General features: G+C 31.3%; 2 protein-coding genes across 6 annotated transcripts; one reads left to right on the top strand and one right to left on the bottom strand.

The window, feature by feature from the left end:
- Nucleotides 1–3731: 3731 nt before the first annotated feature.
- On the bottom strand, nucleotides 3732–9511 carry LOC139519152 (DNA-directed RNA polymerase III subunit RPC7-like). The gene is made up of 5 exons (XM_071310982.1): nucleotides 9377–9511; nucleotides 6431–6623; nucleotides 5974–6113; nucleotides 4914–5048; nucleotides 3732–4052 (listed from the first exon to the last, which is right to left on the bottom strand). Exons 1-5 carry the CDS (start codon nucleotides 9491–9493, stop codon nucleotides 3963–3965), a joined length of 675 nt encoding a protein of 224 aa, XP_071167083.1. The 5' UTR covers nucleotides 9494–9511; the 3' UTR covers nucleotides 3732–3962.
- Nucleotides 9512–9616: 105 nt separating this feature from the next.
- Nucleotides 9617–25331, top strand: LOC139519151 (ATP-dependent Clp protease ATP-binding subunit ClpX-like). Of its 5 annotated transcripts, none has more exons than XM_071310980.1 (13): nucleotides 9733–10031; nucleotides 13954–14169; nucleotides 14866–14996; nucleotides 15583–15757; nucleotides 16079–16129; nucleotides 17171–17230; nucleotides 18022–18084; nucleotides 19334–19480; nucleotides 19930–20094; nucleotides 20955–21214; nucleotides 21713–22003; nucleotides 22606–22698; nucleotides 23150–25331. In XM_071310980.1, exons 1-13 carry the CDS (start codon nucleotides 9959–9961, stop codon nucleotides 23282–23284), a joined length of 1860 nt encoding a protein of 619 aa, XP_071167081.1. In that variant the 5' UTR covers nucleotides 9733–9958; the 3' UTR covers nucleotides 23285–25331. The 5 variants fall into 5 exon arrangements, with proteins under 5 accessions (XP_071167082.1, XP_071167081.1, XP_071167080.1 ...); XM_071310979.1 differs by having other exon boundaries at nucleotides 18022–18090; XM_071310978.1 differs by having other exon boundaries at nucleotides 17171–17272.
- The last annotated feature ends 24 nt before the right edge of the window (nucleotides 25332–25355 follow it).

The raw sequence follows: 25355 nt of genomic DNA, 5'->3' as shown, positions 1-25355 counted from the left end.
TTGGTCAATGTTAAGTTTTATGTCTTCTGTTTTTCAAATACCGCAAGTACAAATGTAATAGGTCAGCTATATTTGGTGTAGGAAATAATTGATATACATGTCTGTCTGGCAGGTATTATCTGACCTTGACCTCATTTCAATGAGGCTCTTTGTCATGGTTTATTGGTCAATGATACATTTTCGTAATTTTGTCAGTCTATCAGATACTTTATGTAACTATATTTGATCTATTGAATGATTTTAGGTGTAAATATCTGTCTTAACTGGCTCATCTGACCATGACGTCATTGTCATAGTTTATGTGATACTTGTGGTAAAAATTTCATGTCACACACATAAATTTAATGATAAGTAAAACAGGTGAGACATTTCAGCGTGTGCACTCTCGTGTTTAATCTTAATTTCACATTTTTATATCCTCTGACAATATATATCAGTTTTGGTAATTTTTGTTGCTCCTGTGAAGAAACTTTCCGAATGTGAGACGAGAATTACAACCTGAAGGTAGAGACTGTGTAAACTATTTCTATAAAGCTTTTATATTTCAGACGGTAGAAAACCTAGATGCTTCTTACCTTGTATGCAGATGTGTTGTTTCTGTCTGTCAAATGCCCATTGTCCTTGACCACATTTCATGAAACTTCAGGGACTGCTTATCCTCTGAAATATTCCTTTATTTTGAGTACTTGCAATAAGAGAAATATATTTGCTCTGTAAGTTCCTTGCAAGGTCTATATGTCTGCCAGACAAGGTTCACCTGATCTCAGCCTCATTTAGACCTCATTCCATGGATCAATGATCAAAGCTCAGTTCTTTAAGGTTAAATCTGTATCTAAGATGCAAGAAGCATCTATATTAAGTGTATTGAATGACTGTATGGTGGACATGTATGACAGGCAGGTTTTGTTTGACCTAGACCTCAGTTTCATTATTCATAAACCTCATCATCACAGATCATCTGTCAATGCTACATTTTTGTGTTTGTTTGTTTGTTTACCATAACTAGAGGCTATAAAGAGCCTGTGTCACTCACCTTGGTCTATGTGCATATTAAACTAAGGACACATTTGTTTTTATGCCCCACCTACGATAGTAGAGGGGCATTATGTTTTCTGGTCTATGCCTCCGTTCGGCCGTCCGTCGTACCGTCTGTGCGTTCGTTCGTCCGTCTGTGCGTCCGTTCGCTTCAGGTTAAAGTTTTTTGTCAAGGTAGTTTTTGAAGAAGTTGAAGTCTAATCAACTTGAAACTTAGTACACATGTTCCCTATGATATTATCTTTCTAATTTTAATTCCAAATTAAAGTTTTGACCCTAATTTCATGGTCCACTGAACATAGAAAATGATAGTGCGAGTGGGGCATCCGTGTACTTGGGACACATTCTTGTTTTTTTACAAAATTGTGTTTTGGTGATGGTGATGTGTTTGTAGATCTTACTTGCTGCTTACAATTATCTTTATCTATAATGAACTTGGCTCAGTAGTAAAAGTGGAAAATATTTTGCAAAAATTTACAAAACTTATGAAAATTGTTAAAAATTGACTATAAAGGGCAACAACTCCTTAAGGGGTCAATTGACCATTTTGTTCATGTTGACTTATTTTTAGATCTTATTTTGCTGAACATTATTGCTGTTTACAGCTTATATCTATCAATAATAATATTCAAGATATTAACCAAAAACAGCAAAATTTCTTTAAAATTACCAATTCAGGAGCAGCAACCCAACAACGGGTTCTCCGATTCATCTGAAAATTTCAGGGAAAATAAATCTTGACCTGATGAACAATTTTACCCCCATGTCAGATTTGCTCTAAATGCTTTGGTTTCAGAGATTTAAGCAAAAATCTACATTTTGTCCCTATTTTCAATTTTTAGCCATGGTGGCCATCTTGGTTGGTTGACCGGGTCACCAGACACACTTTTTAAACTAGATACACCAATGATGATTGTGGCCAAGTTTGGTTTAATTTGGCCAAGTAGTTTTAGAGGAGAAGATTTTTGTAAAAGTTGACTACGACGACGGACGACAAGTGATGAGAAAAAAATTATATATATAAAATAAATATGTCGGATGTATTTGGTGTATGGAATGAAGGTAAGGCATACATATCCGTCTGGCAGGGTTCATATGACCTTAAAACTCATTTTCATTGTTGAGGCTTTATGTTTTCAGATACTGACCAATAGGACCATTATATTTGGTATATTAAATTGTAAGGTGTAATTGTCTGTCTGGTATGGTTCATCTTACCTTGACCTAAAAATATCATGGATCATTTATCTTAAGTTTATGTAATCCCTTCATATTACCCGGTACAGACATTCAATCTTTAATCTTTACCTCCTTGTTCTTTGTTTCTATAGTAGATTGTGTCTTAAGAAATCACATCACATCTCCATATTTTCATATATACTGGTAAGAGGCAAACATTAGGTAGATAAGTGAGGATTTGAAAATGTGTCATATGGTATAACTTAAAGCTTTGTATCAAATATCTAGATGGCCTGATTTATAGTTATAGATGAAAATATTTAACCAGCATTTCTATGGTTCAACCTGAAGCCATGTATGTGGCATTGAGATGGTAGAAAATTATGGATCTGAAAATGTGCCATACAAACAAAGCTCAGCAATATGACACTTAGTAATAAATAGGCACTCTTTTTACTAGTTGCTGATTAAAAAGGGCTGACAATTTTCTTATTATTGCACCAATGTGAAAAAAACATATATATGAAACATTTTCTTACTTGTGAATTAATGTGAATAAAACAGTTATATATATGAAACAATCGGGCAGTAGATATTAGTATAAAGTAAGTGTCTGTTTGTAGTAGTTGAGAAAAGTGTGCCACAATTTCCACAAATGTGTTACAGATGGAAGGACAACAGAAATAGGTTAACCAGTATACCTCCTCAAACATCCTTTGGAGGGAGGATAAGAAATATAAAAAATATTCTAAATTGAAATTTTTTTTGTGAACATGTGAAATGGGAGTTTTCTCTTCAAACTTGTAAAGTGCATTAAATAAAGACTGACACAGAAAACTGGACATAGGGATCGTGATCCAGCAGCGGTGTTTACTAACTTCTCAAAATACATATATTTTAGAAGGTGGAACACCTGGATGCTTCATACTTTGTATACATATGCCTTAAGTTATGAAGTGTCTGTCTGTCATATGTGCATTGTCCTTGAACTCATTTTCATGGTTTAGTGATTACTAGTAAGTTTAAGGATTATAAGGTGTATATGTCTGTCTGGCAGGATTCATCTTACCGTGCCCTCACTTTCATGGTTCATTGGTCAATGTTAAGTTTTCATGGTTAAGTTTGTTTTTTAGATACTATAAGCAATAGGTTAACTATATTTAATGCATAAATTGATTGTAAGGTTTACATGTCTGTCTGGCATGGTTCATCTGACCTTGACCTCATTTTCATGGTTCACTGGTCAATGATTAGTTTAACTGGTTAAGTCTGTCTTTTACAAACTATAAGCAATAGGTCAACTATAATTGGTCTATTGAATAATTGTAAGGTGTACATGTATTTCTTGTTTGGCTTATCTGATTTTGACCACTTTTTCTTGTTGAGTGAAGATAATGATAAGTTTTGTGTGATATTTATATTTGATCTATCAACATAAAATCAAGTGTCAGTAAAGAAGGCAAGACATTTCAGCATGTGCACTCTTGTTTTTAAATAAATAAAAAGCACAAACAGTCTTTATGCCAATTAAAGTTTTAATTTATATCTGAATGTATCCATTGTAACATAAGAGCTTTTCATTGAGCTCTACAGATTTCCTCATTTCGTTGCTTTACAAAAATGTGTTCCAACTTAAATTGACCTGTATACAGTCAAAGAAGTGTTGAGAACTTTCTGAAGTTTCCTCGTCTTTTAACACATCTTTATCACTGTTTTTCTTTCAATCATCCTTGGAGGGGAGTGTTGATTCAATATATTGGGCCATCACCATCATCATCGTCATCATCATCACCATAGGTTTCTCCATTGTCAAAGTACGTCAATATATAATCAGTTTCCTATAAAAAAAAGTTAGCATGAAAACGTTAATGTGTTGATGTATGAAAAATTTAATGTATGAATTTCAAGTCGTAAGTCAAACATACATATATATTTTTTATATAGATTAGACCCTTGTATTTCCCTTTTGAATGGTTTTACACTAGTCATTTTAGAGCCTTTTATAGATTGCTGTACGGTGTGAGCCAAGACACTATGTTGAAGACTGACTTTAACCTGGTATAATGTTTTTTTTTTATAAATTGTGACTTGGATGGCGAGTTGTCTCGTTGGCACTCATATCACATGTTCTTATATCTATATAAAGAAGCATGAAAAATAGAGAAATTCTAGTGTATTTCTTCAGAGTTTAAATTTAAAAAAACAAACATTGTAACAGTGCATTAACACAGAGATATGTAGCTCCATTATGGTCAAATCATACCTGCAACCTTAATGGGTTTGGCTAGTGACCTGATGTTGCATTTAAAAATGTATTAGAATCTGTGACATTTGAAATTATTCAAAAATTGAATGATAAGAATAGTTTTACGTCTTTGGTTTGTTTAAAAGTGACCTAGAGGCCTGAGATAATTTTGCAATGTGACATTGTGACCTAAGGAGGGTAAGGTACCCTCAAGAACCCCCAGATATGTCTTGCCTGTGTAACTTATCACAAACTTAAAGAATTGAGGTCGTTGACACTGCATCTACCATCACATCATATGATATCATTATCACCACTTTTGAAATTTCATGATAAAATCATTACTGATCCCCATGATGTTAAAATAAGATAGAGCTGTGAAAATTTACTGCCCCTCCAATATGCATGTATATTACTATGACAAATGTCTTCCCCTCTTATAAGCTGTCAATACCTCTTCTTCATCTATTTCCTCATCAATATCAAGGTCTAGATCCTCCTCTGTTTTCTTTTCTGGGTTTGCTCCTTCCTCTTCCTCTTCTTCCTCTCCTTCTTTATCTGTCATGGCAGCTTCTTTTTTCTCCAGTTTCTGTCAACATAAGATATTTGCCATTTAATCAACTGGGAATAATACAATAATATTTTATAAATCATGTCGCCAGGAATCCTATTATTCAGCCCTGTGGTGTAATTAGGATATTATTAAGAAAACGAGGTTCTGACTCCTTCATGCAGACTTAATACAAAATGTGGTAAAGCTTGGTCCCTTTTGGTCATAAAGCTTCTAATGTTTTCTACATATTTATACATCCATGGCTTTAAAATGTTTGGATTAATAATTTATCAACCATACCGATATGAAATAGTATATTCACTCAGCATTTACTATTACCATCAGATTGTCATATTGAATTTTTTATCAGACATTATCATTCAGTATGGACAGTGGATACTAAAAGATCAGCCTTATCATTTGTTTTGAGTTTGAAGCTTCACATTGTAAATACTTTAAGAACATTAAACAATAGAAGTTTTTGCACAAAGCTAACCTAATTACCTTCCAATTCTCATGCAGAATGTTCTTTGCTAAGTAAAATACAAGAAAAAAATCATACAAAGATGAAACTGGATTTTTTATCTCAAGAAACTGAACCTCAAACAAGATTGTAAGAGTTATACGTCTTCTAGTAATGTAGCCTGTGGCTCCGTCATGATTTCATCACAACTGGTTACGGTAGGTGTTTCCATTCATTCAATAAGAATTGTATTTAACTGTGTCTGCCTGCCATGGAAATATTCTAATTTCTAATACATATCTACATGTACGTATGTATAACAAAAGGAAATGTTGGTAATACCGGTACTTCATTAAGAAACCGACCCAACAACACAATGGAACAGGGTAAAACCAAACAGCCCACAGAGAGAAAATAACTTGTGCTGAACTTGATTTTGGAATAGGAAATGGAATAATAAGTTTTTACATCAACACAATATGATTCTGATGTTCATACCTCCAAAGTTTTTGTTATTTCTTTTTCTGATGTCTTTGACTTTTTAGAGGCTGGAATATTTGGTTTTATAGGTTTACTGCCACCAAATTTACGAACTTTCTTCTCTGCAGGCTTCAATTCATCTGGAAACATTCTCCAATCTGCAAATTCAAATAAAAATATATACATTCAAAGGATATTTCTAAAGGTTTAAACTAAGATCACAGTGATACGTATACATATCCATTTTATACATAGAGCATATATGTATATGGGTTCATCAGTTCTGTTGGGTTTACTTGTTTGAAAGTGATTATTTTAAAGATTGCAGAGTACTAGAGAAGTTAAAGTTTAATGCTCTGATAATGCAAATTTTAACTGGATTCTACCATTCTAGATTTTGTTGTTCTTATGTTTCTTATTCTGTATAATATATGCTATAGCATGTTACATGTATATCATTCATCAAAATCTTTACCTGGATTCCATTGTCCCAATGTGTCTTGTCCTGATTGATATTTATCTGAATATCTATCAATATCTTTCCTTTTCTCTTTGGATTGTATGTAGTATGGGGACTTTTTCATAAAACCTATGAACTCTTTCTTCAAGGCACAAATATATTCATAATCTTCACTTTGTTTCAGTGGTACTGGTTTGAATTCTTGTGGCTAAAATACAGAGAAAAAATCAACTCCTGCATATACTATATTTCATGGCGTTTTAAGAGTATGCTTGTAACTTAGTGGTCACAACACACCACCTACCCACATTTTACTTCCTTCTTTATCCAGATAATCCACAACAAGAATGGTATTTATGTTTGCTTTGGACATGATATTGGAGATAAAATATAAAGTCAAGTGATTGGTACTCTGATCAGGGCTAAGATTTTGATCTCAATGTGGATCAATTTAATAATGGGACCAAAATAAATGAAATGGCAATACATGGTTTGATACAGCATCAAAGAAACCTAAATATTCAGTTTTTTATGAAATCAAATAAGTTAAATTTGAACACTTTAGACCATAAAATAGACAACTTTTTAAAAGGGATATAATTTCTAAAATCTAAATACACAGTTAGATTCATCATATATAAGAGAACCTCATGAATTCAAGACTTTGAATTAGACCCCATTGAAATAAGTCAAGAAATAATGTATACACATGAGTAGAAAAGTAATGTTTTTGGCCCTTTTTCAAAAAATCATGGTAATACATGTACATGCATAAATACATTTTTTTTTACCTCAAGTTATTGTTCCTGAAAACATAAAATCCTTGTTTTTTTGTGATTACCCCTTATTTCTAAAAGGGATTTGGCCATTACAAGTTACTTAATAAATCTATCCCAACCTTATTTTTGAGGTATGGAACCTTTTGGTACAATTTCATAGAGTTCCATACACTTACACTAGTTATTTTCACGAAACAAGAATTTAAGTGACAGTTTATTTCCCCTTATAATCCATACCAGTCAGAACAATATCCACCAAAATCAATCAAAACCTTCCTTTTGTGGTATTGAACCTTGTGGTACAATTTCAAAATCTATGTATACAACTATACTCAATTTCGGCTAGAAACCAAATGACATTTGGATCATGGTGATAATGTTATACCATATTAAATGACAGTGGTCTTAAAAACTAGGAAAATATGTAGCTTTATCATTAAAGTGAACAGAAAATGTTGATACAAATCTCCAGTATATTTATACAATGTAGGACTCTAAAGTGCAATGGGGTCTCTTAAGTTCAATGGTCACGCTGAAGTGCCATGGTATACGCTTAACTGTGATTCCTCCATACGCTTAAGCATAATGGTCTGCGAATGTATAGGCGTAAGAAATGTAGTTGTATTATGACGTTAACAGTCGTTTATAATAACTTTAAATGAACACACTGGAAGACAAATTACAAATATTTGATTAATAAGAACTTTTAAAGAGGCACTAGCTACCAGATATATAAAAAATCTAAAGTAAGAATTTTTTTGTTCAATCAATTATGAAAGTGAAATAATAATTCGCTTTTAGCAGCCAAAATGGTTCAATTTTGTCAAATTAAGCTAAGAAACATTGATAATTAATTATTCACTTGCAAGTCGACCTCATTAAATCCGTATTTTTGTGAACTTCAATTTAACCCCCTAGCTAGAGATTGACAACGCATGCATTAATATTGTAAGTGTACTGGTTGTTGAAGAAAAAGAATCAACAATGAAAGTGAAACTCAGTATCGATCCACATAAAATCATTCTTATACGGTCATGACGGTTAAAACAATGAGAAACATATATTTTTAATCTATAAAATAAAAGACCTATAAAAATCCAATTGCACATGTTGGTTTAATCTATTCATATCTTTATTTATGTTTACATTGCTTATATGGTCATCTGAGGCCAAATCAATAGTTAATTAGATGGCGTCTGTACTAAAATACACACGAAATGAACCTACATATTATCTACCCCATGCTCTGTAAACTGTTTATTTTAGACTTTTGATAGTTTGGATAAATGTTTAACATTGTTATAAATCGAATATTAGAATTTGAGTCAAATCGGTGACCATGAATTTGACAGCTAGCATTGGCTAGTGCCCTTTAAACCAGATGTCAATGAATTTATTAAATTAAACCTAACTGTGCTCACTGGTGGATCCAGAAATTTTCATAAGTGCTGGCCCGCTGTCTGCCTAAGAGGGGCCCGCTCCAGTCACGCTTCAGTGATTCCCTATATAAGCAACCAAATTTTTTTCCAAAAAGGGGGGGCCTGTGCCCGCTGCCCCCCTAACTCCGCCTCTGGTGCTTTGTCGGCTAAAGCAAAGGTCTTTTATTTTGGTAGCTGGAAAAAGAACTGGTGCATGACGATAAAATGTTCACTTTCTTAAACACGATAAAATAATTAAATAGACAGATTCTTTTCCCTAAACTAAATTACTAACTTCATGGCGCTAAACGGTAATGGTAGCCAAAAAAATGACAGTTTAACGCCTGACATTAAACAGCATTTCTACCCACAGGCACTCAGTCTCAGAATACACCTTATCGCTATTTGTCCGCCATTACTGGATATCACACAGGTTCCCGTAAAAATTTGACGTCATAAAACAAAATATCTGACGCCATAATGAAAAAGTGATTATTGTATGCGTCAAAAGTTCAAGCGGCCGGGTCAGCCGGGATTAGCGATAAGGTGTATATATATATATATCCCCTCCCCCCCGCCTGGTATACCTTTATATAACACGTTTTTTTTCTGAGACGAGTGCCTGTGTTTCTACCCTCATATATTATTCTGAATGAGAATGAAATATTTTTACTGGACTCAATCAATCAAATTATTTATCTATTTCATCATCACTTGGTTTTTCAATATGACATGATGTCATCTCTGCTTCTTATTCTATTTACCGGGAAGAGCGGTGGCGGTTGAAGAACAGGCCCTATGGGTACTTCTCCCTTGTTGATTCCCAAAGCTTCTACATTGAAGGATACAGTTCTTCCTCTACCTCTGCCTCTGCCTGCCATTGGCCTGGTCAAGAATAAAATTGTTGACTGGTGGAAGCGGCCATCTTTAGGGAGATTTCCAAACACGGAATATCGAAATTAATATTTTGGATAAAAAAACTACGAGATTTAATTTCAATTAAACAACTGGGGTATATCAAAATGATAAAAGTGTTATTTCTTTAATTTTCAAGATTAAAACATTTACTTTCAAAGTTATTTTATATATACTTTTCTGTGAACTACGATTTCTCCCCGTAACCTTGACCTTAAAATGTCAACAATCGTTGAGATGGAAGACTAGTAGAATTCTTATATAAAACTGTTTAATGTTGAATATCCTCTCTGCAAACCACACATTTCGTGATATGCGATAGCGCTTAAGCACTTCGACTTTTTTTTAAACACTACCGTTTGAAAACTAACCTGTTGTCGATCAAGTTTAGGAAAAGTAACATTTTTAGATTGAAATTTTTATCAACAAATATGTCTGCATCAATAAGACTTTGCAGTAGCCCTGTTCGTCATATGGTTGCTTCTACCTTCAGAAGAAACATTGGTAAGTATTTTCTAAACTGTGAGGCAGATGTCAATGATGAAAAGTGAATGTAATGTATAAATTTGACAACATGCTTATGATGATGAAAAAAAATTTTCAACTATAATTTCAGCATTTCTAGGAAATATTCTATTTAAAGCACACAAATATACACAACTGAAATGTTTTTGACGGAAGTGTAGATATCTAGTAAAGGTCAATTATGACAGCACCTTAACTAAACCATCATTTTTAATTTTACTACATGTACATGTAACATAATCCATATATGTAATCAGTCTGGACATTCTTGAGACAGTCACACCAATACGCTTGAATCCTACTATAATCTTTCCATTCAAGAATTTGGATATAGATGACATTATTCTAGGTGTGGGGTCATTAATATTTTATTTTATTTAAAAAAAAAATAGTGATGAAATTGATCAGAAAAACTTTCTTCAGTTTGAAAATGGTTTCTTAGCCAATGACTAGCACTGGCAAAATGACTTTGGTGAGGGTTACAAATTTGAAAAAGAAGATGTGGTATGATTTCCAATGAGACAACTCTCCACCTCTCCACAAGAGACCTAATGACACAGAAATAATTAACAGCTATTTATTTAATATAGGTGCAAACAGAATAGAGTGTGTGAAATTCTATAAATACTTAGGATTAGTTCTTACTAATACTGGAAAATGTAATGCAGCTAAAAAAAAACTATATGATAAAGGACTAAAGGCTTCATTTAAATTTTACAAAAACATTAAGTCATGTTCTCCATCTATTAAGACTTTACTTCATATTTTTGATCACACCAACAAACATTGGTTTAAATTTAGTACTTTGTAAAAAACTCAGTAAAAATAAATTCAAACTTTACTTAGAAAATGTATCAAAACTGATTTTTTAACATATTGGAGCAATCAGTGGCGTAGCTTGCATGTATGCTCGGATGCTCAAGCATCCACATCATTTTGAAAAAAATAAAATAAAAATAGCAGCAGTTTAACTCGGAAGTATCCAAATGTAACAAGGCTGAGAATATGAAATCATATGAGGATAACGTCCAGTCATTTTCGAAGCAGTATGCCTGGTCTTGCATTTAGGATAATTTAGTTTATGTAAACAAGATAGTTGAATCGCAGAATAGTGTTCCAAGTTAACTTTTGTTCGTAAAAAGGTCTACGTCATCGGCTTAGGCAAGCGGAAAGGACTGATACGCAGACCCGTGGACATGTTTCATCTAAAATCATGAACCTAGTAAAGTGATGGCTTCTCATTTGACTATAGCAACTAACAAATAAAACACCATATCATGATATCGTTTCTTGCGACATGGTAAACGACGTGATAAAAATAAAATCAATTTGTAATAGATCGTAATAAGTCCGATGCTTATGAATTCCAGTTTCTATCTAGGTTCAAATACTAATTTTATTTTCAATGCACATTATATGTCATATTTTATCTATCAAAGGGCAAGGAACAAGGCATATAAACTAAAAAAGCACCTTTTTTCTTTTTCTTTTTTCTTTTCAATATCTTAAGAGAAATAAAAGCTTCACAGCAAATGAAATGTGATTTCCATTACAATTTATATTTCAAAGGGTCATAACTGGTTAAAAATATTTGATTACGACTTATTTTCCAAATTGTTAAAGACATTGCTTAAGATATGAGTTTCACTTAATCTAACAAGAATTGTACACATGAGAGTGCTAACAAGACCAGATGATCGGACGCCTGGTATTTTTATGTCTCCTGCAACGCGTTTAGCTCAGTAATCAAAAATCAAAAACCCATGGTTGTAGACTCAAATTCCTGGAAAGAGAAGTCACTTCAGTTCCTATATTCCGAAGTTCCTAAATTATACAGAAGTGCCGCTGTAATGGGGTCCGTTTCTCATATGTCAAATATAAGATTGGGTGGGAAACTTTACATCAAATATTTATGAATTGAATGATGGTAGTTATATGTTGAAAAAATGAACGAAAAACAAATATGTAACACAGCAGCAAAAGGACAAGCATTGAATTACAGGCTGCTGACTTTGGACAGGCACATACAGATTCACTATACATACAGAATGGGGCAGGTTTAACATGTTAGCAGGATCCCAACAGTTCCCAAATATAGGACAGTGGTGTAACAGTGCCACATAAGAATGAACTATAGAAATCGGGTGAAATATATAAAATGTACTAGATATGATATATGATATAGCAAAAACTTGTGGAAGAGACAGGGTATAAGTACATCCCAACAACAAAAAGACACTAAGTACAGATCTGAGAGTACTTGTTACTGACATCTAGTTCAAAGCCGATAACCATGATAACCATGATAACAACTAATATAAAAAGTCATGCATCATACTCATAGACTTTTTTCATTAATGGGTCTTTATTTTTGCTGGAATTCAGGAGTTAGACATTGTTTGACATGTATCAGGACTATGGTCATAATTGTGGAGATTGTTTTTGGGGAAATCAGGCCGGCTAGGATAGAATGCTTTTTTGGAATTCTGGATTCAGCATTTAATTTTTCCTGAAATTTGGGATGTCATTTGTGGCTTTAAATTGCTTAAAATCTATGTCAGAAAAACAAATTGAGTAAAGGGAGGAATTGTCTTGATTTAGATGATTTTCCTTCATATAAAATTGCAGCAGCTAAGATAATTATGATGAATGATTAAACTGAAATAGTTATATAATTAGAATTCAATATTGTATGTAAGAAATCTGTATACAGACACAAAAAAAACAGCAGGTGAGAGCTGCACAGCAACCTTCTAAGTTCTGCATACACTGATTCAGTTTGACAAATTCACACCTTGGGGACCTCAAAATCAGCATACCGTCAATGACTGTATAGTCAAAGAATTGTTTTGCTAATGGAAATGGTGTGAATCATTGGTATTTGAAATTGGCAAAACTAAGGTGTCACATAAGAGTCAAGAAGATTAAGAACAGAAATTTAACAACAGTTTAATTAAAAATATAAACTTTCTGGTAAATGTGAACAACAGAAGATTATTAGCAGTCAGAGCTCAGACATAAATAAGTCTGAATCTGCTTTTGACTCATAGAGGTCTAAATTTGTAAGTTTTAGGATTTGTCTACCTTAAATGCAAGACAAAATACCACTTTAATAAGTCAAATATTGTTAAGCAAGAAATAATTGACCAGAATCAAAAAGTTGCAAATATCGAGTCCTGCAAGTCGATAAGTTATATAAATTGGTTAACTTCAAGACCCACGCATATTTATAAAAAGGTCATGCATCTAAATCAAATAATGACAACATTGAAAGACAACGCTTTGCCTTCTGAAGAAAATAAGAATGAGAGTCTAAAAAATCGGAGATAATGTTAATCAACATATCAATGCAACCACCTGGAACCACACTTGATGAGGTGAAACATCTGTGTTTAGTAATGATGTTCAATTAAAAAGGTAGTTAAATATAGATTAAGCTCAAGTCCTTGTGAACTCTCAGACTGGTTTTTGCTGTCATAGGTGGTGTACTTTGGCCACCAAGTAAAATTAGTTTTTTTCATCAACACAAATAGACCTAAATAAGTCTGTCATTTTCTGACACAGATAAGTCTAAAATTGAAAACACATTTTTATAATAAATACATGTTTTGACTTCTTAAAGTCAAAAACAAAAATCGACTTGTTTATGTCTGAGCTCTGACTGATTAGAGTAAAATACTATAAAAGGTCACAGACTGCTTCTACCAAGAAAACCAAAACAGATTCCTATGACCAATCTTTCTTTCCATACTTACCACAGTTGAGGTATTCAGAGCTGTTTTGAAGGCATGACTCCAAAATGTACATAGTTTTAACTGTAAAATACTGCAATATTTCAATTGTATATAGCTATTAAAGAGACATATGTTGCAAATCAGTTGTGTTATGTTTTTATTGACAGTTTGTGTGCAGAGGGTTTCTGATGTAAGAATTTTCAAAGTATGGCAACAAATAAGTGCTGCACCAGGCAGTTACCGATTTATGTGTACTGGGAAAGATGGCGGAGGCGGAGAAGAAGGAGGTGGAGGAGGAAAAAATTTCAAACCACCTGGTGACATAAAATCTTTCAAGTGTCATAAATGTGGCCATGAAAATAAATATGATTTAGCTGGGAAAGGTAAGTTTATATATTCTATCGTAAACTATTTCAAAGTGGTCTTTTTACTGAATTTCCTGTGTTTGAATTATATTTTCATGAAATTTAGAATGCAAATGGTGGAATAAGTTTTGCATTCAGATTCAAATCTTAAAAATTTACAAATGACCTCTTTCATGTTTATTTATGCAGAGGTTTAAAAAAAAATATTTTGTTATCAAAAATGTCTTGAAAAGTAAAAATAATCAAATAAAATAAGGACACTTAAACTGTATTTTCATTATACATATCTGGTTAATTTGTGAATACAGTTCCATAAATAATTAGCAATAAAAAGCCAAAGTTAAAGGATATTTTTTTAGTTGCCAAAGTTAAAGGATATATTTTTTTAGTTGAGAGATCTTTGATTATGTACAAGATGCATATAAAAGTTAGGGAATTTTGACTTTCTTTTAACAATATATAGTGATTCCAGTTTTAATATTTATTGAGGTTTTTAATTGAAGTTACTCTGCCGTTAAATGAGTGAAAGAATTGTGACTTCTTTTATGGAACTTACTTGTTTACATGTCTGAATTTTATAGCTTACTATTTACATATTGGGTCTCTTCTAAAAGTGATTACAGGAATGTAGTTTATATAAATGGATTGCAGTTTCTAGTGGTATGGGCTTTTGAAAACAATGTATTTAATGTGGAAACTTTTGTTTGTTTGCAGAAAAGAAATTTTCGGTATTGGTTTGCCAGAACGAGGACTGTAAAGCCAGCATCATAGTAGAACCAATTAGTTCCCCAGAACCACCAAAACCACCTAAACCAGAAATCACCGTCAACTACAAGCCTGAAGATGTAAGATACTTATAAATCATCATTCTTAAAGATAAAATATTGGTTTGCCTGGGGTATAATTTGTATTCTTGTTACATGTATTAATATTACAGTGCATTGATAGATGGCTAATTAGTATGGTAAGAACTCATGGCTATTGTTAACCAAGGTAGGAAAACTGCATTTCCTGAAAGTGTTCAAACAGTGAGAAAATCTTGTCTTATTATTCCAATTTTTATAGAATAGATAAAAATCCAATTTAAACATGCTTATATAAAAAAGGACAACCAATTAAAAATGTACTGTTAGAGCCAATACATTTGTAATAGTACAATACTGTAAATTCAGAAATTATTGTGTACATGTACATTTATTATCATGATTATTGAGATTTTGTCATTTTATACATAAATACAATTTAAATGTATGCGATAGTGAAAAAAAATCTGTTTAATTCATATACAAAATGTCAAGTTGGGAGTTAAAATTATTGTGATTATAACCCTGTCGCATTTTTCGCAATAATAAAAATATTGTAATAATTTCTGAATTTACAGTACTCAGTAAAACATTGGTTGCAATGACTGAAACATGTTTGTTTTATCAGATTCACAAGTTTTTGGACCAGCATGTAATAGGACAACAGAAATGTAAGAAATATCTAGCTACACAAGTTTACCAACATGCCAGAAAGATTCAGAAGATAATGAGTGAACAACAACAGAAAACTGCACAGGTGGAAACAGATGTCAAAATGAAGGATTTTGAATTGCAGTTCAGAGGTATTGTACACAAGTTTGCTTATGTGTCAAAAGAAAATAGTTTTGTTTGTATTTTAGGTGATATTTGACTTAAAGGATTTTGATATGTAGTTTTCTTGACAGGATTTTGAAACTGACTTGCATAATTAAATTTTAAATAAAAATTTATAAGCTTCAGCGAATAAAAAAATTAACGTAACATATTCATTGGGAATTCAAAACAATGTACTTTTAGAAGCAGATAAGTAAAGATAAATGCTGATTTACATGTATGAGGAATAAAATGTCATTTTCACAGTGCACTATTATGGTTATAACATGATTGATATTTTTTTATTTCAGCATTCCTAGGAAATTCAGGAAAGGTGGTCCCTTTCCAGACTCAATATCAAGGTAAATTATTTGTTGTTAATGTTTGGCTGTTGATCAAATACCTGTAGTATATATTAACAAAAACATAACTATCAGGTTTTATAACTTATTTATACTTATATGAATTACTTCCCATCATCATCTTTTTTCCTTAGTTAAAAAAAATGCATGGGGGTATATTCCATCAGTGGCAACAAAGCTTTCTATGTAGAATTTTACTTTTAAGATAAGTTGTGTGCGGAAATCAATTGTTACCAGTTTTGTGTTGGAAATGTTTGTCAAAATATTATTATTTGTATAAAAAGAAGTTGAATGTTCTAAAGTCATAAAGAGAATTGGCAGCAAATCAGATCATAGATATCATTGATGTTGTCATAAATAAATTTGAAACCCTTCCTTGCATTTGTAACAAGGGTTTGATTTAAACTCCTCCCTGCTGGATGATATGTGATATGTTCCTTATGTCGTAACTACAATCCACTTCCCTTTTCACCTCGAATGTGACCTACTGAATTAGACTAATTACCGGGTTTGTAATGACATGAGCAACATGACGGGTGCCACATGTGGAGCAGTTTCTGCTTACCCTTCCGGGGCACCTGAGATCAACCCCAGTTTTTGGTGGGGTTTGTGTTGCTTAGTCTTTGGTTTTCTATGTTGTGTCTTGTGTACTATTATTTGTCTGTTTGTCATTTTCTTTTTTAGCCATGATATTGTCAGTTTATTTTCAATCTATGAGTTTGAATGTCCCTCTGGTTTCTTTCGTCTGTCTTTTCTACATTCTTCATGTCATATTGTACTGCTATGGTTGTAAAATATTAGGCAATAAGCTCTGAAATATTTAAAAATACCCCAATTCATTGGAGAGGTTTCTTTTCGTTCTGTCATTGAGTAATAATAAATTTGAAATGATGTATTCTATCTTTTTTTGTCTTTGCTTCTGTGGCTTCTACCATAACCATACATTATATCATTTTCTTTTTCATCATATTTTCTTAGCCTTTTTATTATCATTATTCATTTGTCTTTTTTCTATATCATGCTCATTTCTTCTATTTCTAGGGAGAGGAAATTCTGAAAAGTTATCTAAACGTGAGAAAAAATTACTTGCACAAAAACTGAGTACGACTTCTACTTCTGTTATGGCTATCTATCATTATCTAGGTTTATTATTTACTTTCATTTGTCATTCTTAAAACTAATCTGTCACACTTACACACCACAAACTTCATTTTACTTAAAGAAAATGAAGTAGTCTTATTGTGTTTATGAAGATGCATGTATTTTCCACTTTCTCTACTGTATACTTATGTTACTACAATGTATTGTTAGTTTTTCTAGGGAATTGTTTCAGAAATTTCTTCTTTAATATCCACCAATCCTTATTTGTGTTGCCTAGATTTATATCTTGTTCACCCCTGTAAAACAAAAATCGAAATATTTGTGAAAATATGGCAGATTTTACAGAAAATGTAAACAAAATGTACATTAATATAATGGACAAATATATACATGACCATTCATTACCTAAAAAGATACATTAAGTCCTACTTGAAAAGTTATTGAATGAGGAGGAAGTCATTATAATTAAGTCAAACCTGACAGATTAGTTTTATTGAAGCAATTGAGACTTATTTATAATGTCTGATTAAAAATATAATCCTCATACAACTGAAAATTTATGCTATGTTTTATCATGTAACAAATTTGGACCATAAAGTAATAGAGAAATAGTTTACATTTTCAGTGTTCACAATTTCTTTACAATAATGACTCATTATTCAACTTTCTCGAAACCATTTAAAATGTTCCATCCTCTTTTCTTCTTCTTTCTTTTTCATTTTTCTTCACACTTTTTGTCTTTTCTGATTATGATATCATCTTTACCTTCTTTCTGATGTCTTCTCATACAGACTCCTTGATTCTGGTACCAGGGACAACAACCACTTCCTCTAAGCTCATCAACAGATATGAGGGTAAAAGTATGAACATTTCTCCTTATTACTGGTCACTTTTCTATCTTTCTCTCTTCTTTCACATCATGCAAATTGTTATAACTTTCTCAATCATCATGCAAATTGTTCTACAATACACTATGTATTCTTCTTTGCAGTTGTTGACAATGTTTCTGATATATTAGAACTTTTAAATAACATTTCAAATGGACATTCACTGAAGCTGATCATGTCATAATTATAAGCTATGAATTAAATGTTTTTGTCATTGCTTCACAAGTATTGGATATTATATCCACCTTTTATTCACAAATTACATTTATATGAACAACTGATTCTTATTCCCCACTTAGGGGCATTATGTTTTTGGTCTATGCGTCTGTTTGCTTGTCTGTCCATCTATCCATCTGTCCGTTTATTTGTCTGTCCCGCTGAAGGTTAAGGGTTTTTGTTTAAGGTAGTTTTTGACAAAGTTGACGTCCAAACAACTGGAAACTTAGTATAAATGTTCCCTATGATATGATCATTCAAAATTTAATGCCAAATTGGAAATTTGGCCCAATTTCATGGTCCACTGAATATAGAAATTGATGCTGTGAGGGGGGCATTTGTGTACTATAGACACATTCTTGTTTGGGTACATGTATATGATGTGTTAGGAAAACTGACAGCCACATTTATATGTCATTCCAACACCATATTTTGAGGAGCCTTGCAATTGTGATTATGTGTTAATTTGCAAATTTCTGGGAGCTTTGTTCACAGAAAATGTCTTAAAATTAACAATTTCTAACACGGAAGTAGTTAAGACATGTAAAAAATCAGGTTATGTTAATAATTTTGTATGTAGAAATTTCAAGTAACCAAAACTTGATGAATTACAAAATTATCAGTGGCTCTTTTGAATTAATCAAACTAAAGAAATGATTGGCTGATTTGTAATGAGCTAACATAGACACACACTGACATAAGGAAGTATTTTTTCTGGAAATGAGTCCCTTGCTGGACAGTATTGTAATAATGTTCTTATACAAGTGAGAGGTTTAGCAAGCTATAAAACCAGGTTTAATCCACCGTTTTGTAAATAAGAAAATGTCTGTACCAAGTCACGCAAGTGACAGTTGTTTTCCATTCATTGATGTGTTTGAGCTTTTGATTTGAATTTTCCTAGGGGTTTGGTATTTTTGTTACTTTACTTTTTTGTATACAAACAGCTTATTTTTATCATATGTCATTATCAAATTCCTATAAGAATTTTTATTTCATGCAGAAGCTCTTCAGACAAGTCCACTTGGTTTGGGAACCACTCCACAGCAGCAACAACCATACCCTAAGATAGATATCATAGAAACAAACAAGGAAGTAGAAACCTTCATCAGAAAGAGTAATATGTTCCTGATAGGTCCAACAGGAACAGGTTTGTTAAATACAATTATTTATTTACAATCAAAATTAAGTTGCATTTACTAATATCAAGATTTTGTTTCTTTTTATATTGGACTTGCTGGAATTAAAAATAAAAAAAATTGCCTAATTTTCATATCTCAGAATTTCTGCAGTAAATTAATAACAAGTTTGGCACTTGCAGAAAGCTCTGCCAGACATATAAAGCAAACACTTTTTTACTTTATGGGGTATTTCCATAGTGGTATTAAATTTTAGTTAAATAAGGCTGTACCTGCATTTCAACAAATTTGTAAATGTTGATTCTTAATTGACAATTGCATCGTAAGTGTTATTTGCATGATAGACCGACCATACAGAGATAATACAGGCACAAATATGCTCTCAAGGACTGATAAGATATGAGTATTGAAATACTACAATAGCAAGCTTTAAATTGATGTAACATTTTTGTTGTTTCAGGTAAAACACTTCAAGTAGAAACCCTAGCTAAATGTTTAAATCTCCCATTTGCTAAATGGGACTGTACAAATCTGACATCAGCTGGGTATGTCGGTGAGGATGTAGAATCTGTGATAGAGTTGTTGTATCATAATGCTGGACAAGATGTACAAAAATGTCAAACTGGTAAGTGTTGTCTCCCTTTGTTAAGTAGACATTGAATGATATTGGAGGAAAATGTGACAAAGACGTTTATATAGCGAGGAACAGATAAACCATGTGGGATTTTAAACAATTATAGTTTATAAGTATCTTTAAATCAGAGCTAGTACTTCATGTTTTACCTTTTGAACTTGTAATAAAATTAACGGTACTAATTTTCTTGCACCAGATGCGCATTTCGACAATACATGTCTCTTCAGTGATGCTCGTGGCCAAAATATTTGAAATCCAAAGCTTATATAAAAGGTGAAGAGCTATAATCCAAAAGGTCCAAAAAGTATAGCCAAATCCCTGAAAGGAATCAGAGCTTTGCATGAGGGAGATACATTCCCTAATTTATAATAATTTCTATCATTTTGTAACAGTAAATTTTAATAACACAAAAAATCCGTATTTTGTAAACTGTGTACCACAGGGGATTGAACTGTGACCTAACAGAAAGATAAAAGTATAGTCCTAGGTTCAATTTCTTCTAATATGGTTGTAACTTTTTAAAATTTGAAGGAATATCACCTTATTGTTACAATACCAAAACACAGTATGACAAAATTGAAAGTGAGTGCAAATAAAACTGTTGTCTGAACTTTAGAGTACATACACATTCTTTCGAACTGATATGTTAATGCCTTGATGGTGAGATAATGGAATTGCACTAGGTTATATGCTTCTTTTGATAAAAGTATGTGCAGTAAATATCAAAAAGACATGGCAAACAAAACAGGATGCACAAATAAAAGAAAGACTTATATTAGCTGACTTCTATAATGAAGACCTGAAATTGAGCAGAACTGTATATACACTAAAGGGTCAAATTTTTCTTTTAGGTATTGTGTATTTGGATGAAGTTGATAAGCTAAGGAAGACAGCAGGTTTAAATGTACGAGACGTTGGAGGTGAAGGCGTACAACAGAGTCTCCTTAAAATATTAGAGGGTAGTGTTGTTAATATTCCACAAGATAGAGGATCCAATAAAAGGTTAAAAGACAAAGAAACTGTGCAAATAGATACTACCAACATATTGTTTATATTATCTGGAGCATTTACTGGAATAGAAGATATTGTTCGCAGACGAGTTACTAAAGATGTAAGTCATGATAGTCAATTCTTAATCGTTGTCAATTCTAGTCTTAATGTAAATGAAAATTTAACTCAATGCAGAACAATATATGATGATTCTTAAAGGTTAAATCTTATGAGATAATTAGAGATATAGTCTGAACAGATTATTGTTCTTTAATTTGTTATCTCCCTTTTCTTTACTCTTCATTCTTTACAAATGATTAAAACATCAGTTAATTTCAATAATATTATGATTAATGTAATACAGCAAACTTTTTTACATATGGTTAATTAGACATTTAAATAAAAAGGTTATTTTGAGAATTATTAAAACTTTAAAGCTTATCTGCAGTTAGTTACAAGAAGGTTGCAATCAATTGTAAATTTACACACATTAAACTAAAATGGAGATTTTCAGTTGTGAAGTAAAAGTTTGGAATTTTTATTCAAGTTTATTGTGATGTTACTAAAATATTTGTAAATTTCAAATAATCTTTGGTCATGTTGTAATTTTACATTTCAGACTAGCTTTGGTCTTGGTGCTGCAAAAGTTCAAAGTGAAACAGAATTACAAGCACAGAAAAATAAAGCAGTTCTTAGCAAAGCAGAAGTAGAATTTCAGGAGAGAAATAGTTTACGTGAAAAACTTGAGGAAAAAGATATTATAGACTATGGATTCTTACCAGAATTTGTGGGACGTGTAGCAATCATTGCGACGGTCCAAGATCTTAGTGTAGATGATTTAATAAGAATATTAACGGAACCCAAGAGTTCTATCGTATCACAGTATAAACAGATGTTTGCATTAGATGATGTAAGTAAACCATATAAAAAAAAAAAAAAACTAGTTACCTCGAAACTAATCCCTGCAATATATTTTGACTTGCATGTAGATAAAAATTCTGACATAAAATATTGGTCATTGTTAATTCATCGGGGAAAATTTTTTACAAAGTTGGATATGACTAGCAACAGTACCTTTTTTTTGTTTTAAGATACATTTTGTAAAGATATCTTTAGTTGATTGTTGGGCTGTATGTCTGTTTTATTAACTTTTACATATTTTTGCATTGTAAATTTTGTTCAAAAAGGCATATAGGAAAAATTCTTCTGACTTAAACAACTTAATGTTAAGGAAATAGATCAGGAAATGTAAACTTTAAGGTATTTCTTTTCGTAAAAAACTTATACACAACCATTTATTAGAACCTAACTTTGCTAAATTTTTTGATTTGTTTTAGAAAATTGTATAGATATAAGAAGATGTGGTATGAGTGTCAATGAGACAGCTCTCCATCCTAGATACAATTTGTAAAAGTTAACCATTATAGGTCAAAGTAAACCATTATAGGTCAAAGTAAACCATTATAGGTCAAAGTATAATCATTTAATAAAAATCTGACTTAATTTTTTCAGTGTGATCTTGAAATAGAACCTGGTGGCTTAAAGGCAATAGCAGAGAAAGCTTTTGATAAGAAAGTAGGAGCAAGAGGACTGAGAGCTATTATGGTGAGTTATTTTATTTGATAGAGGAGAAACAAACAAAATTTTATCAGAATACACTAAAAACATTTTGAAAGTAAAAGAAGTGTGATTAAAAAATTTTAATTTAATAAAGACCATGGCTAATTTAGTAAAAAGACAAGCAAAAAAAAATTTAAAAAGTTCCAGAACTGAGCAACATCAACACTAAAAATCATAGATTGAAGTAGGTGTGCTCTGAAACAATAGTTGTATTTGAGAATTCATGATCAGCTGAATTGTCTCTGAATGACCTGAGATATGTTTTCAACTAACTTACTGATATCACACAATAATTTCTTTTCAATTATGATGTCAAATGTTTCAATCGTGAAGTATATTTTAGGAAATCTTGTTGTGTTGCGTAGGTAATGGTAGACAAATTTGCATACAAGAAAAATTTGTACTGATATCTAATCATATAATTCTTATGTTTCAGGAGTCACTATTTTTAGATATTATGTACCACCTCCCAGATTTAAAATCTGTGATAATTACTGAAGACTTTGTGAGAGGTAAAGCTGAAGCTATCATTGTTAAGAAGCCTGAAGAAGTAGTTGAAGTGTACGGATAGTTCACAGATATAATTAGAAATCATTTATTCATTGTGTATAACAACATTTTCAGGGAAATTTTATAATTGTAATAGGACTACATAAATTTAAAATGATTATTGTAAAGAGACCTTATTTCATCTTTTATTTGCTAACAAAATTTTGCATAAAATGTAAACATGTCATAAGGCTGTGATAAGTATGTTTCATAAGTATTCCTTTTTCATGTTTAATTACTTGGGAGTAATATTTTCACTGAAGAAAATTGTGATAAAAAAACCTAATAAGTATATAGGTAAACTTTAATGTTTTGAGTTGATACTCCCTTTAAAATCAAGAAATTAAGAAAAATTCTCAATTCACAATTAAAGGGAGATAATTTCATTAGATTATTTTTCTGACAAGGAAGTAAATGATTAAATTATAGAAAAAAAATGTATCTTAGAATCATAGAAATGCCATGTCTTTATAGTAGCAATAGAATTTAAAATTTTCATAAAGAATTGTTGAAAATATTTTAATCAGTTGAATCCGATGTAATTTTTTTATTGCCTGAATTATTTTTAATTAGTTTTAAAAATCCAATTTAAACTTCTGTTCTATATCTGTAATACATGTTAATTCTTGTGACAAATGTTATCATATTACACCAGGCATTCAGTTTAATCTCATATTTAAGTAATGATTTTGTATATATCTTGTGTAAATCTGCATAATGGAGTATAAATGCTTATTTTCATTGTATGGGATGGGGTTGTATGTAAAAGTGTATGAGGTATGTCTTGTCATATGAAGTCTTTCATGTTTGTAGTGCTGAAAACAAGTTAATATATGTGTGGATATATGTTAATGATGTAAATTTTATTCATTTGACATAAATGATTTAAGTCCTTTGAATTAAATTTATTTGTCACTGTTTGTATTTTTATGTGTGTCTCATCATTTGATTGCATAAAGCCTTAAAAAAGAAAAAAAATCTTAAAGAATAAAGAATGTTTAAAAAAATATATAATCTTCAAGACTGTTAAATATACCACTTATTTTTATCAAAGTATTAATTAGTGATTTCATGTGTGAATTTCTATGAAAATATATTTGCACTTTTGACAATTTTTCATATACAGAGTGCAAATCAATGAAGATGGTTTTATAAACATGTATTTTAAAGACTTGTTTGATTTGCTAGACGTTTGATTGACATGTTGTTAGTTTTGAAAAGTGATATTATGTATGGTCTATAATTTATTGAATTACGAAAATTGTATCAAAGATCTTTTTTTGGTATTTATTCCTCAATGAAATGTCTACTTTTTTGACAATTTAATTTTTCTCTGTTACTTTTCTGTACATTTATTGTGCAAAGAATTAAAAAAAAATGTCTTTGTCTTCAAACAATTATTCCCTTTGTGTTTTTAATATTTTAACATAAATGAACAGAAAGTACTGGATGTTAAAGTATAAGAACTCTTTATTTTGAAAAATTTACAAGAATAATTACTGTAACTGTTTTAAACTTCAATACAAATTAAGAAATTAATGTTTGAATACAAATATATGATGTTTGCAATGTCACAACATCTGTTACACATACAGTACCAAGTGAATATACAAAGGAAATATTATTTTGTTATAATTGTTTCTGAGCTGGTTAATTTAAAACTGTATTTTAATGACATGAATGCAGCTTTTTGATATATATGCTTTTCCATCTGAAATTCTTTATTTGTTTCAATAACATGTGTACCCGGTAATATGTGGACTACTGATGTTAACGCTCAAATCTATTGATGTAACCTGATAGTTTATTATAAGAAATGAACACTGAAATTGGTTTTGGTCATGCTATAAAATAAGATCAGTGCATATTTTTAAATTAAGCTTTTAATTTTTTTATTAAGAATTAAAAAACAATTAATAAAACAAATATGTTTATTATAGTTTCTCATATACAATGTTATAGTGGGGTTAAAGCATAAATATTTATCAGAGAATAAGTAAGTCAGTGTTTTATGATTTGAACATTCATATTTGTTCACAAAATTGTTACCAATAAAATATACTTTGTAACATGTGTTCTTGTTGACATTTGTC

Source organism: Mytilus edulis, chromosome 4 (genome assembly GCF_963676685.1).
Source record: "Mytilus edulis chromosome 4, xbMytEdul2.2, whole genome shotgun sequence".
Classification (NCBI taxonomy): Eukaryota; Metazoa; Mollusca; class Bivalvia; order Mytilida; family Mytilidae; genus Mytilus; species Mytilus edulis.
This window is presented reverse-complemented; position numbering and strand designations above follow the sequence as displayed.

What these genes read in the sequence shown, in the direction of transcription:
- LOC139519151 (XM_071310977.1), top strand. Translation starts at nt 9,959, where the DNA reads ATGTCTGCATCAATAAGACTTTGCAGTAGCCCTGTTCGTCATATGGTT. An exon ending in TACCTTCAGAAGAAACATTG is followed by an intron (nt 10,032 to 13,953) that starts GTAAGTATTTTC and finishes TTTTATTGACAG; the next exon opens with TTTGTGTGCAGAGGGTTTCT. An exon ending in TTTCCAGACTCAATATCAAG is followed by an intron (nt 16,130 to 17,170) that starts GTAAATTATTTG and finishes TTCTATTTCTAG; the next exon opens with GGAGAGGAAATTCTGAAAAG.
- LOC139519152 (XM_071310982.1), bottom strand. Translation starts at nt 9,493, where the DNA reads ATGGCAGGCAGAGGCAGAGGTAGAGGAAGAACTGTATCCTTCAATGTA. An exon ending in AAATAACAAAAACTTTGGAG is followed by an intron (nt 5,049 to 5,973) that starts GTATGAACATCA and finishes TTATGTTGACAG; the next exon opens with AAACTGGAGAAAAAAGAAGC. An exon ending in AGGAAATAGATGAAGAAGAG is followed by an intron (nt 4,053 to 4,913) that starts GTATTGACAGCT and finishes TTTTTTTTATAG; the next exon opens with GAAACTGATTATATATTGAC.